Here is a 13,180-nt window from a genome sequence, read left to right on the forward strand (position 1 = left end):
GATGGGGGATGTGGGGATGGGGATGGGGGATGTGGGGATGGGGGATATGGGGGTGTGGGGAGGGGGATACGGGGTGTGGGGAGGGGGATACGGGGGGTGGGGGGGGATATGGGGGGTGGGGAGGGGGATACGGGGCGTTGGGAGGGGGATATGGGGTGTAGGGATGGGGATGGGGGATGTGGGGATGGGGATATGGGGGGTGGGGAGGGGGATATGGGGTGTGGGGAGGGGGTGTGGGGTGTGGGGAGGGGGTACGGGGGGTGGGGAGGGGGGATATGGGGTGTGGGGAGAGGGTGTGGGGAGTGGGGAGGGGGGATATGGGGGGTGGGGAGGGGGATGGGGGATGTGGGGAGGGGGATATGGGGTGTGGGGAGGGGGTGTGGGGAGTGGGGAGGGGGATATGGGGGGTGGGGAGGGGGATGGGGGATGTGGGGAGGGGGTACAGGGTGTGGGGAGGGGGTGTAGGGATGGGGACGGGGGATGTGGGGAGGGGGATACGGGGTGTGGGGAGGGGGATGGGGGATGTGGGGAGGGGGTGTGGGGGCCACAGGGATGGGGGAAGTGGGGTGTGGGGGGGCACAGGGGTGGGGATGGGGGGCACAGGGATGGGTATAGGTATGGGGGGGCACAGGGGTGGGTATAGGGGTCCCAGAGATGGGGATATGGGGGTGGGGGGGCACAGGGAAGGGTATAGGTATGGGGGGGCACAGGGACGGGTGTGGGGGTCCCAGAGATGGGGATATGGGGGGGGGGGGCACAGGGGTGGGTATAGGTATGGGGGGGCACAGGGGTGGGGATGGGGGGCACAGGGACGGGTGTGGGGGTCCCAGAGACGGGGACGTGGGGGGTCCCGAGGTGGGCGCGGGGGCGGCGCCGTGGGTCGGGGTCCGTGCGGCCGCCCCGGGGGTCCCCCGCAGCACCGGGGGCGCCCCCCCGCCCCCCCCCCCCCCCCAGGCCTGCTGCGGCTGGAGGAGTTGGTGCGGCAGTTCCTCATCTCCCGCGAGACCCTCTCGGTGCGGATGCTGGAGGAGGCGCAGGACCCCACTCCGCTGCTGAAGGAGATCCGCGACGACAAAATCACCACCATCATCATCGACGCCAACGCCTCCGTCTCCCACCTCATCCTCAGCAAGGTGGGCCGGGGGCGGGGGCTTGGGGGGCTTCGGGGGGGTGGGGGCTTGGGGGGCTGAGGGTTGGGGGGCTGGAGGGCTTGGGGGGCTTCCGCTGTGGGGTAGGACACCGTGGGGAGCCAACACCATGGGGCTGGGGGCTTGGGGGGCTTCCGCTGTGGGGTAGGACACCTCCACTATGGGGCGGGGGGCTCTGTGGGGCTGAGGGTTGGGGGGCTGGGGGCTTGGGGGGCTTCCGCTGTGGGGTAGGACACCTCCACTATGGGGCTGGGGGCTTGGGGGGCTGAGGGTTGGGGGGCTGGGGGCTTGGGGGGCTTCCGCTGTGGGGTAGGACACCTCCACCGTGGGGCGGGGGGCTTGGGGGGCTTCTGTGGGGGATGGAGGCTTGGGGGTCTTCCGCCATGGGGTAGGACACCATGGGGAGCCGACACCATGGGGCTGGGGGCTTAGGGCTTGGGGGGCTTCCGTGGGGGGCTGGGGGCTTGGGGGGCTTCCGCCATGGGGTAGGACACCTCCACCGTGGGGCTGGGGGCTTGGGGGGCTGAGGGTTGGGGGGCTGGGGGACTTGGGGGGCTTCCACCATAGGGTAGGACACCTCCACCGTGGGGCTGGGGGCTCTGTGGGGCTGTGGGTCGGGGGGCTGAGGCTTGGGGGGGTCTTACTTGGAGGACACCACAGGGAGCTCAGGCGGTGGGGCTGGGCACCATGGGGGGAGCTGGTGCCGTGGGGCAGGGCCGCCGTGGGGCTGGGCCGCCGTGGGGCAGAGCCACCCTCTCCCCCCCTCCTCCTCCTCCCCAGGCCTCGGAGCTGGGCATGACGTCGGCCTTCTACAAGTACATCCTGACCACCATGGTGAGACCCCAATGAGCCCCATGACCCCCCATGACCCCCAATGAGCCCCAATGAGCCCCATGACCTCCATGACCCCCAATGAGCCCCAATGAGCCCCATGACCCCCCATGACCCCCCATGACCCCCAATGAGCCCCATGACCCCCAATGACCCCCAATGAGCCCCATGACCCCCCATGACCCCCCATGAGCCCCCATGACCCCCCATGACCCCCTGTGACCCCCAATGACCCCAAATGAGCCCCATGACCCCCCCTGACCCCCCCTGACCCCCATGACCGTGACCTCCATGACTCTATGACACCCCATGGCCTTTATCACCCCATGACCATGATCTCCGTGGCCCCTCATGAACGTGACCTCCATGGCCACGACCCCCATGGCACCCCACAACCCCCCATGACCACGACCCCCATGACCCCCCATGACCTCCCGTGACCCCCCGTGACCCCCCGTGACCCCCCCTGACCCCCATGACCGTGACCTCCATGACTCTATGACACCCCATGGCCTTTATCACCCCATGACCATGATCTCCGTGGCCCCTCATGAACGTGACCTCCATGGCCACGACCCCCATGGCACCCCACAACCCCCCATGACCACGACCCCCATGACCCCCCATGACCTCCCGTGACCCCCCGTGACCCCCCGTGACCCCCCCTGACCCCCATGACCGTGACCTCCATGACTCTATGACACCCCATGGCCTTTATCACCCCATGACCATGATCTCCGTGGCCCCTCATGAACGTGACCTCCATGGCCACGACCCCCATGGCACCCCACAACCCCCCATGACCACGACCCCCATGACCCCCCATGACCTCCCGTGACCCCCCGTGACCCCCCGTGACCCCCCCTGACCCCCATGACCGTGACCTCCATGACTCTATGACACCCCATGGCCTTTATCACCCCATGACCATGATCTCCGTGGCCCCTCATGAACGTGACCTCCATGACCATGACCTCCATGATCCCCCATGACCCCCAATGAGCCCCATGACCTCCATGACCCCCCATGACCCCCCATGACCCCCAATGAGCCCCATGACCTCCATGACCCCCCATGACCCCCCATGACCCCCAATGAGCCCCATGACCCCCCCTGACCCCCATGACCGTGACCTCCATGACTCTATGACACCCCATTGCCTTTATCACCCCATGACCATGATCTCCGTGGCCCCTCATGAACGTGACCTCCATGGCCATGACCCCCATGGCACCCCACAACCCCCCATGACCACGACCCCCATGACCCCCCGTGACCCCCCGTGACCCCCCGTGACCCCCAGGACTTCCCGCTGCTGCGACTGGACGCGCTGCCCGACGCCCCCTCCACCGTTTTGGGCTTCTCCATGTTCAACACCAGTCACCCCTTCTACCTGGAGTTCGTCCGCAGCCTCAACATGTCCTGGCGCGAGAACTGCGAGCTCAGCCCCTACCCCGGCCCCGCGGTGAGGGGGGCCCCGAAACCCGGGGGGGACCCCAAATCCCAGGGAGGGACCCCAAACCCCAAGAGGGACCCCAAAATCTTGGTGGGAACCCGGGCGTCCTGGGGGGAGTCCGAGCACTTGGGGAAGTGGGGGCACCTGAGGGCGGGGGGGACCCCAAACGTGGGGGGGGGGGGACCCGAAACCCGGGGGGGGACCCCAAACCCCGGGGGGGACCCCAAATCCCGAGGAGGACCCCAAACCCCAAGAGGGACCCCAAAATCTTGGTGGGAACCCGGGCGTCCTGGGGGGAGTCCGAGCACTTGGGGGAGTGGGGGCACCTGAGGGCGGGGGGGACCCCAAACCCGGGGGGGACCCCAAAACCCGGGGGGGGACCCCAAACGCGGGGGGGGGGACCCAGGCGCCTGGGGGAGCCGGGCTCACCCTGTCCCCCCCCATGTCCCCCGTGTCCCCTGTGTCCGCCCCTCTCCCCCTCTCCCCCCCGTCCCCGTGTCCATCCCCATGTCCGTCCCCCCCATGTCCCCCCCATGTCTGTCCCTCCCCCCCACATCCGTCCATCCCATCCCACCCCCCGTCCCCCCATCTCATCTCCATCCATCCCCATCCCATCCCATGTCCCCATGTCCACCTGTCCCCCCCATGTCCCCCACATCTCCCCATCTCCATCCATCCCTGTCCCCCCATGTCCATCCGTCCCCACCCCACCCCATGTCCCCCTCTCCCCATGTCCTCATGTCCCCGACATCTCCCCATGTCCATCCATCCCCATCCCACCTCCATGTCTCCATCCCACCCCATGTCCCCCTGTCCCCCTGTCCCCATGTCCCCATGTCCCCATCTCCCTCCCGTGTCCATCCGTCCCCACCCCACCCCATGTCCCCATCCCTCCCTACATCCCCATGTCCCCCCACCCCCCCATGTCCATCCGTCCCCACTCCACCCCCATGTCCCCCTCTCCCCATGTCCTCATGTCCCCCACATCTCCCCATGTCCATCCATCCCCATCCCACCTCCATGTCTCCATCCCACCCCATGTCCCCCTGTCCCCCTGTCCCCATGTCCCCATCCCATGTCCCCATCTCCCCCCCATGTCCATCCGTCCCCACCCCACCCCATGTCCCCATCCCTCCCTACATCCCCATGTCCCCCCACCCCCCCATGTCCATCCATCCCCACCCCACCCCATGTCCCCCTCTCCCCATGTCCTCATGTCCCCCACATCTCCCCATGTCCATCCATCCCCATCCCACCTCCGTGTCTCCATCCCACCCCATGTCCCCCTCTCCCCATGTCCCCATGTCCCCATCCCATGTCCCCATCCCATGTCCCCATCTCCCCCCCGTGTCCATCTGTCCCCATCCCACCCCATGTCCCCCTGTCCCCATGTCCCCATGTCCTCATGTCCCCCACATCTCCCCATGTCCATCCATCCCCATCCCACTTCCATGTCTCCATCCCACCCCATGTCCCCATGTCCCCATGTCCCCATGTCCCCATCTCCCTCCCGTGTCCATCCGTCCCCACCCCACCCCATGTCCCCATCCCTCCCTACATCCCCATGTCCCCCCACCCCCCCATGTCCATCCGTCCCCACTCCACCCCCATGTCCCCCTCTCCCCATGTCCTCATGTCCCCCACATCTCCCCATGTCCATCCATCCCCACCCCACCCCATGTCCCCCTCTCCCCATGTCCTCATGCCCCCCACATCTCCCCATGTCCATCCATCCCCATCCCACCTCCGTGTCTCCATCCCACCCCATGTCCCCCTGTCCCCATGTCCCCATGTCCCCATCCCATGTCCCCATCCCATGTCCCCATCTCCCCCCCGTGTCCATCTGTCCCCATCCCACCCCATGTCCCCCTGTCCCCATGTCCCCATGTCCTCATGTCCCCCACATCTCCCCATGTCCATCCATCCCCATCCCACTTCCATGTCTCCATCCCACCCCATGTCCCCATCCCATGTCCCCATCTCCCCCCATGTCCATCCATCCCCACCCCACCTCCATGTCCCCATCCCTCCCTACGCCCCCATGCCCCCCATGCCCCCCCCCGTCCCCCCGTGCCCCCCGTGCCCCCCAGCTCTCGGCGGCGCTGCTCTTCGACGCGGTGCACGTGGTGGTGGGGGCCGTGCGGGAGCTGAACCGCAGTCAGGAGATCGGGGGGCGGCCGCTGGCCTGCGCCTCCCCCAGCATCTGGCCCCACGGCACCAGCCTCATGAACTACCTCCGCATGGTGAGGGGCACCCCGCAACCCAGGGGACACCCCAAAACGGGGGGACACCCACCCACCCGCCCACCCTGGGGGGAGCGCCCCCAAACCCTCCCGGGGACCCCAACCCCCTCCTGAGGGGCCCTGGAATCTCTTGAGGAACCTCAACAGGTCCTTGGAGACCCCAAACCAGCCCGGGCGGGACTGAAACAGCCCTGGGGGACCCCCAAACCCTCATGGGAACCCCCAAAAATAGTCCTCGGGGACACCAAAACCCTCCCGGGGGTTCTCAAGGGTCTTGAGAGGGCCCCAAAAGCCTCCTGGGGGACCCCAAATCCCTTGTGGAGGTCCTGGAATATTCTGGGAGACCCCAAAAGTCCCTGGGGGAGCCCAAAGTGTCCCTGGGGGGCCCCAAATCCCTCCGGGGGGGTGTGTGTGTGTCTTGAAATAAACCAGGAGGACCCTAAAAACCTCATGGGGGTGCCCAAAAATTCCCTGGGGGACCCCACAACCCTCCTGGGGATCCCCTGGTGTCCCCGGAGGACCCCCCAAACCCCCACTTTAAGGGTCCCCCAAACCTCCCTGAGCGGCCCCAAAACCTCTCTGGGGGTCCCTAAACCCTCTCAGCCTCCTGGGGGGGGGTCCCCAAAAGTTTTGTTGGGGGAGTCTCGGTCTCCTGGGGGTCCCCAGAACCTGGGGGGGGTGGGGGTGTCTCAGCCTCCTGGGGGGGGGGGGTGTCACCAAAAAGTTTTCTGGGGGGGTGTCCTCAAGTCTCCCGGGGGTCCTGAGCGCCGCGTCCCCCCACGTCCCCCCGCGCCCCCCCGTGTCCCCCCCAGGTAGAGTACGACGGGCTGACGGGGCGCGTGGAGTTCAACAGCAAAGGGCAGCGCACCAACTACACCCTCCACGTGCTGGAGAAGGGGCGCGACGGGCACCGCGAGGTGAGCCCCACGGCTGCCCCACGGCTGCCCCACGGCTGCCCCACGGCCACCCCACGGCTGCCCCACACAGTGCCCCACATGCTGTCCCCATCCACCACGTGCTTCATCCTGCACCCCGTGTCGCCATCCACCCCCTGCCCCACACCTGCCCCGTGGCTGCCCCACGGCTGCCCCATGGTTGCCCAACACCTGCCCCACGGCTGCCCCACGGCTGCCCGACACCTGCCCCATGGCCGCCCCCACCCATCTGCACCCCATCTGCTGCACCCCACATGGCAGCCCCCGTGTTGCAACCCACTCTCTGCCCCACACATCGCGCCCCACACGCTGCCCCATGCGCGCTGCCCCACATCACACCCCCGATGCTGCACCCCCCCGGGTCCTGCCCTGCGCCCCCCACCCCATCTCTGTGCCCCCCACCCCATCTCTGCGCCCCCCAGGTGGGCGTGTGGTACTCCAACCGGACGTTGGCCATGAACACCACCACTTTGGCCATCAACGCCTCGGACAGTTTGGCCAACAAGACCCTCATCATCACCACCATCCTGGTGAGTGGGGCCGGGAGGGGGGGCCACGGACCCCGCTGGGGGGGCCCTGGGGTGTCCCCACTGTCCCCGTTGGGGTTCTGGGTCATCCCCCCCACCCGGGGTCTCTGGTTGGGGCCCCACTGGGGGTCTCCACTGGGTCCCATCAGGTCCCACGGGGGTGTCCCACCAGGGTCTTCGTTTGGGGTCCCCTTCGGTGCTCCTCTTGGGGTCTCCTTGGGGTGTCCCCGTTGGGGTGTCCCCATTGGGATCTCCATTGCCACCCCCTTGGGGTCCCCCTGGGGTCTTCATCTGGCGTCCCCTTGGAATCCCAGTGAGGTGTCCCCATTGGGATCTCCATTGCCGTCCCTGTGAGGTCCCCTTGGGATTCCCCTCTGGGGTCCCCTTGGGTTCCCGCGGGGGTGTCCCCATTGGGGTCGCCACTTGGGGTGCCCTTGGGTTCTCGTTGGGCTATTCCCATTGGGATCTCCATTGCCATGGCCTGGGGGTCTTCAGCTGGGCTCCACTCAGGGTCCAGTTGGAGTGTCCCCGTTGGGATCTCCTTTGGGGTCCTATTGAGAACCTCCTTTGGGATCCCATGGGGTACCTCCACTGGGTTCCCCACTGGGTTCTCTGTTGGGATCTCCTTTGGGATCCCATGGGGTACCTCCACTGAGTTCCCCATTGGGTTCTCCATTGGGATCTCCTTTGGGGTCCTATTGAGAACCTCCTTTGGGATCCCATGGGGTACCTCTACTGGGTTCCCCACTGGGCTCTCCGTTGGGATCTCCTTTGGGATCCCATGGGGTACCTCCACTGGGTTCCCCACTGGGTTCTCCGTTGGGATCTCCTTTGGGATCCCATGGGGTACCTCCACTGGGTTCCCCACTGGGTTCCCCACTGCTGTCCAGCCATGTCCCCCCCCGACACCTCCCTGTCCCCCCATCCCGCAGGAGAACCCCTACGTGATGCGGGTGGGGGGCGCGGGCGGCCCCGAGCGCTACGAGGGCTTCTGCGTGGACATGCTGCAGGAGCTGGCGGGGCTCCTCAAGTTCCGCTTCCACATCAAGCTGGTGGAGGACGGGCTCTACGGGGCGCCCGAACCCAACGGCTCCTGGACCGGCATGGTGGGCGAGCTCATCAACCGGGTACGCGGGGCAGCCCGCGGGGGGCCACGGGGGGGGCCTGGGGGGCCCTGGGGCAGGTTGTGGGGTGGGGTCGGGGTGTCTTGGGCCAACCGGTGGTGGTTTTCGGGGTACGGGGGTGACCTGGAGCAACTTATGGGGGGTTGGGGTGCCCTGGAGCGTCCAGCGGAGGTTTTGTAGGGTGTAGGGGTGTCCTGGGGCAACTTAAGGGGGGGGTTGGGGGTTTGGGGGTGTCCTGGGACAGGCTGGGGGGGGGCGGTGGGAGTTTGGGGGTGTCCTGGAGCATCATTGGGGGTTTGGGGGGTATTGAGGCGTCATGGGGCAACTTAAGGGGGGTTTGGGGGTATTGGGGTGTCCTGGAGCATCCTGTGGGGTTTGGGGGACTCTGTAACCGGGGGGGGGGGGGGTTGGGGTGTCCCGGGGGTGTCGAGACCACCTGACACCCCCCCCCCCGCCCCCCCCCAGAAAGCTGACCTGGCGGTGGCCGCCTTCACCATCACGGCGGAGCGGGAGAAGGTGATCGACTTCTCCAAACCCTTCATGACGTTGGGGATCAGCATCCTCTACCGGGTCCACATGGTACGGGGGGGCGGGGGGGGGTCGGGGGGGGTCGGGGGGTCGGTGCCACCGCGGGGGGTCTCACGCCGTGTCCCCGCAGGGCCGCAAGCCGGGGTATTTCTCCTTCCTAGACCCCTTCTCGCCGGCCGTCTGGCTCTTCATGCTCCTCGCCTACCTGGCCGTCAGCTGCGTCCTCTTCCTGGCCGCCCGGTGAGGGGGGGCGCCCCAAAATACACCCCACAACCCACCCCGCCCCCCAGGTCCAGGGGGCACCCGAAGAAGCAGCCCCCCCCCCCAGGGACACCCAAAAAATACACCTCCCGAGACCCAAAACCCTCCCAGTGATGGGGTTTGGGGGTACAGGGAGGTCCTGGAGCTCCCTGTGGGGTCACTGATGGGTTTTGGGGGTACAGGGATGTCCAGGGTCACCCTATGGGGTCACTGATGGGTTTTGGGGTACAGGGAGGTCCAGGGTCACCCTGTGGGGTCAGTGATGGGTTTTGGGGTACAGGGAGGTCCTGGGACGCCCTATGGGGTCACTGATGGGTTTTGGGGTACAGGGAGGTCCAGGGTCACCCTATGGGGTCACTGATGGGTTTTGGGGTGCAGGGAGGTCCTGGGACGCCCTGTGGGCTCTCCGGGGCACGGAAGGGGGGTGGAGGCCGGGGGTGTCCCTGACGACGTGTGTCCCCCCAGGCTGAGCCCCTACGAGTGGTACAACCCCCACCCCTGCCTGCGGGAGCGCCACAACCTCCTGGAGAACCAGTACACGTTGGGCAACAGCCTCTGGTTCCCCGTGGGGGGCTTCATGCAGCAGGGCTCCGAGATCATGCCCCGCGCCCTCTCCACCCGCTGCGTCAGCGGGGTCTGGTGAGACCCGGGGGGGTCCCCCAGGGTGGCCACGGGGGCTCCGGCCTCGGAGAACCCCCACTGACCCCCTCCCCGGGGCCGTTCCTCCACCTCCAGGTGGGCCTTCACCCTCATCATCATCTCCTCCTACACGGCCAACCTGGCGGCCTTCCTCACCGTGCAGCGGATGGAGGTGCCCATCGAGTCGGCCGATGACTTGGCCGACCAGACCAACATCGAGTACGGCACCATCCACGCCGGCTCCACCATGACCTTCTTCCAGGTGAGCTCCCGGCCCCGGGGGAGGCTCTGTGAGGGGCAGGACCATGGTGGGGCATCCATGGATCCTGCTGCCCCACACCCAACCCAACCCAGCCCCACCTGGCTCCACCTGGTTCAATCCAACCCATCTGATCCAATCCATCTAACCCAACCCAACCCAACCCGACCCGACCCAACCCAACCCAACCCAACCCAACCCGACCCAGCCCGACCCAACCCAACCCGACCCAACCCAATCCAGCCTGACCCAACCCAACCCGACCCAACCCAACCTGACCCAACCCGACCCAACCCAACCCAACCCGACCCAATCCAGCCCAACCCAACCCAACCCAACCCAACCCGACCCAGCCTGACCCAACCCAACCCGACCCAACCCGACCCAACCCAACCCAACCCGACCCGACCCAGCCTGGTTCAACTCAACATGGATGAACCTACCTCAGCCCACCCCAAGGGGGACCCAATCCAGGTCAACCCAACTCAGCTTGGCCCAACTCAACAAATCCAACTCAGCCTGGCTCAACCCTGCCCGACCTGGGTCACCAACCCAACCCAATCTGGGTCAACCCGAGCCAACCCAACCCAACCTGGGTCAGCCCAGCCCAAGAGAGCAAACCACCCCTTCCCAATCCACCCCAGCGCAGCCCAACCCAACTCAACGTTGGCCAACCGGACCCGGTCCCCACCAGCCCCCCCGATGCCCATCTCCCCCCCCAGAACTCGCGGTACCAGACCTACCAGCGGATGTGGAACTACATGCAGTCGAAGCAGCCCAGCGTCTTCGTCAAGAGCACGGAGGAGGGCATCGCCCGCGTCTTGAACTCCAAGTACGCCTTCCTGCTGGAGTCCACCATGAACGAGTACCACCGCCGGCACAACTGCAACCTCACCCAGATCGGGGGGCTGCTGGACACCAAGGGCTACGGCATCGGCATGCCGCTGGGTACGGGGGGGCCGCCGGGGCGGGGGGGGCGTGAGGAGGTGGCCGGCCCCCCAGCACGCTTGGTGGAACCCCATCGCCTCCTTGCCCCGCCCCCCGCAGGCTCTCCCTTTCGGGACGAGATCACCTTGGCCATCCTGCAGCTGCAGGAGAACAACCGGCTGGAAATCCTCAAGAGAAAGTGGTGGGAAGGGGGACACTGCCCCAAGGAGGAGGACCACCGGGCCAAAGGTGGGGAGCCAACCCTCGGGGGGGGGGGGGCAGAGCGTCGGGGGGGGACTCACACCCAGCTGACCCCCCCCGCCCTTCCTCCCCGCGCCCCCCAGGGTTGGGCATGGAGAACATCGGGGGCATCTTCGTGGTCCTGGTCTGCGGCCTCATCGTCGCCATCTTCGTGGCCGTCGTGGAGTTCGTCTGGTCCACGCGGCGCTCGGCCGAGACCGAGGAGGTGGGGGGGCGGGGGGGGCACAGAGGGGACGGGGGACCCATAGAGGGTGGGGGGGTCCTGGAGGGGTGGGGGGTCCTGGAGGGGGCAGGGGGGGCACAGAGGTAATGGGGGGGCACAGAGGGGGATGGGGGACCCATAGAGGGTGGGGGGGTCATGGAGGGGTGGGGGTCCCAGAGGGGGCGGGGGGGGCAAAGTGGGGATGGGGGGTTCTGGAGGGGGATGGGGGGGGGCAGAGGGGATGGGGGGGGCACAGAGGGGATGGGGGACCCATAGAGGATGGGGGGGTCCCGGAGGGGGCGGGGGGGTCCCAGAGGGGGATGGGGGGGGCACATAGGGGGATGGGGGAGCACAGAGGGGGATGGGGGGTCCCGGAGGGGGCGGGGGGGTCCCAGAGGGGGATGGGGGGGGGGCACAGAGGGGGATGGGGGGGTCCCAGAGGGGGATGGGGGGGCACAGAGGGGGATGGGGGACCCATAGAGGATGGGGGGGTCCCGGAGGGGGCGGGGGGGGTCCCAGAGGGGGATGGGGGGGGCACATAGGGGGATGGGGGAGCACAGAGGGGGATGGGGGGTCCCGGAGGGGGCGGGGGGGTCCCAGAGGGGGATGGGGGGGGGCACAGAGGGGGATGGGGGGGTCCCAGAGGGGGATGGGGGGGCACAGAGGGGGATGGGGGTCCCGGAGGGGGCGGGGGGGGCACAGAGGGGGATGGGGGGGGCACATAGGGGATGGGGGACCCATAGAGGATGGGGGGGTCCCGGAGGGGGCGGGGGGGTCCCAGAGGGGGATGGGGGGGGCACATAGGGGGATGGGGGAGCACAGAGGGGGATGGGGGGGCACAGAGGGGGATGGGGGTCCCGGAGGGGGCGGGGGGGGTCCCAGAGGGGGATGGGGGGGCACAGAGGGGGATGGGGGTCCCGGAGGGGGCGGGGGGGGCACAGAGGGGGATGGGGGTCCCGGAGGGGGATGGGGGGGGCACAGAGGGGATGGGGGGTCCTGGAGGGGGCGGGGGGGTCCCAGAGGGGATGGGGGGTCCCGGAGGGGGCGGGGGGGGCAGAGGTGGCCCGGCCCCCCCCGATGCCCCCCCGCGCCCCCCAGATCTCGCTGTGCACCGAGATGCTGCGGGAGCTCCGTCACGCCGTGTCCTGCCGCAAACCCGCCCGCGCCCGACGGCGGCGGCGCCCCCCGACCCGGGGGGGGGGCGGGGGGGCGCGGGGGGGGGGCCGGGGGCGGGGGCGGGGGGGGGTCCCGGCCCTTCCCTGCGGGAGATGCGCTTCAGCAACGGCAAACTCTACTCGGGGACCCCCTCCTCGGAAGGGGGGGGCCCCACGACGGCGGGGGGGGGCGGGGGGGGACGGGCCCCCCCCCTCCCTGCACCCACGTCCGCGTCTGCCCCGAGTGCCGCCGCATTCAGGCGCTGCGGGCGGCCCCCCCGCCCCCACGGGGGGGGGCAGCCCCCCCGCCGCCCCCCCCACCCGAGGGGGGGCCCCGACAACAGGAGTGACCCCCCCCCGCCCCCCCCCATACCCTTCTTTGTACGCCGTGCGTATGCCAGGACTTTTGGGGGGGGGGGGGGGGGCACCAGGACCGACCCCCCCCAATAACCCCCCCCCCCTCCGGACTCAGCACCCCCCACCCCACTTCAACCCCACCCCCACCCCCACCCCCCAAAAAAACTGCGCTGTGCCTTCCCGGGGGGGGGGATGCTGCCCTCCCCCCCCCCCCCCCCCCCCGCCGGGGGGATGGGACCCCCATGCCGTGCCTGGAAGGATTTGGGGGGGCGCCCCCCCAACACTGCGGGGGGGGGCGCAGAGGACGGACAGACACCCCGCCCCCCCC

The 13,180-nt window shown here is 68.8% G+C and overlaps 1 protein-coding gene across 1 annotated transcript; it reads left to right on the forward strand.

Moving 5' to 3' along the window:
• Nucleotides 1-954: 954 nt before the first annotated feature.
• Nucleotides 955-12,845, forward strand: LOC309683783 (glutamate receptor ionotropic, kainate 5-like; the record flags this gene model as incomplete). The annotated part of the gene is given in 18 exon segments (XM_082499781.1): nucleotides 955-1,133; nucleotides 1,929-1,982; nucleotides 3,283-3,444; nucleotides 5,526-5,678; nucleotides 6,491-6,595; nucleotides 7,036-7,143; nucleotides 8,073-8,267; nucleotides 8,730-8,843; nucleotides 8,923-9,032; nucleotides 9,519-9,692; nucleotides 9,789-9,954; nucleotides 10,674-10,899; nucleotides 10,999-11,127; nucleotides 11,223-11,344; nucleotides 12,440-12,532; nucleotides 12,590-12,601; nucleotides 12,604-12,654; nucleotides 12,657-12,845. Coding segments are annotated over 18 exon segments (2,342 nt in total), but the record flags the coding sequence as incomplete, so codon positions are not given.
• Between the last annotated feature and the right edge of the window lie 335 nt (nucleotides 12,846-13,180).

The sequence above is a fragment of the Vanellus vanellus genome (genome assembly GCF_965231255.1).
Source record: "Vanellus vanellus genome assembly, contig: HAP1_SCAFFOLD_2295, whole genome shotgun sequence".
NCBI lineage: Eukaryota > Metazoa > Chordata > Aves > Charadriiformes > Charadriidae > Vanellus > Vanellus vanellus.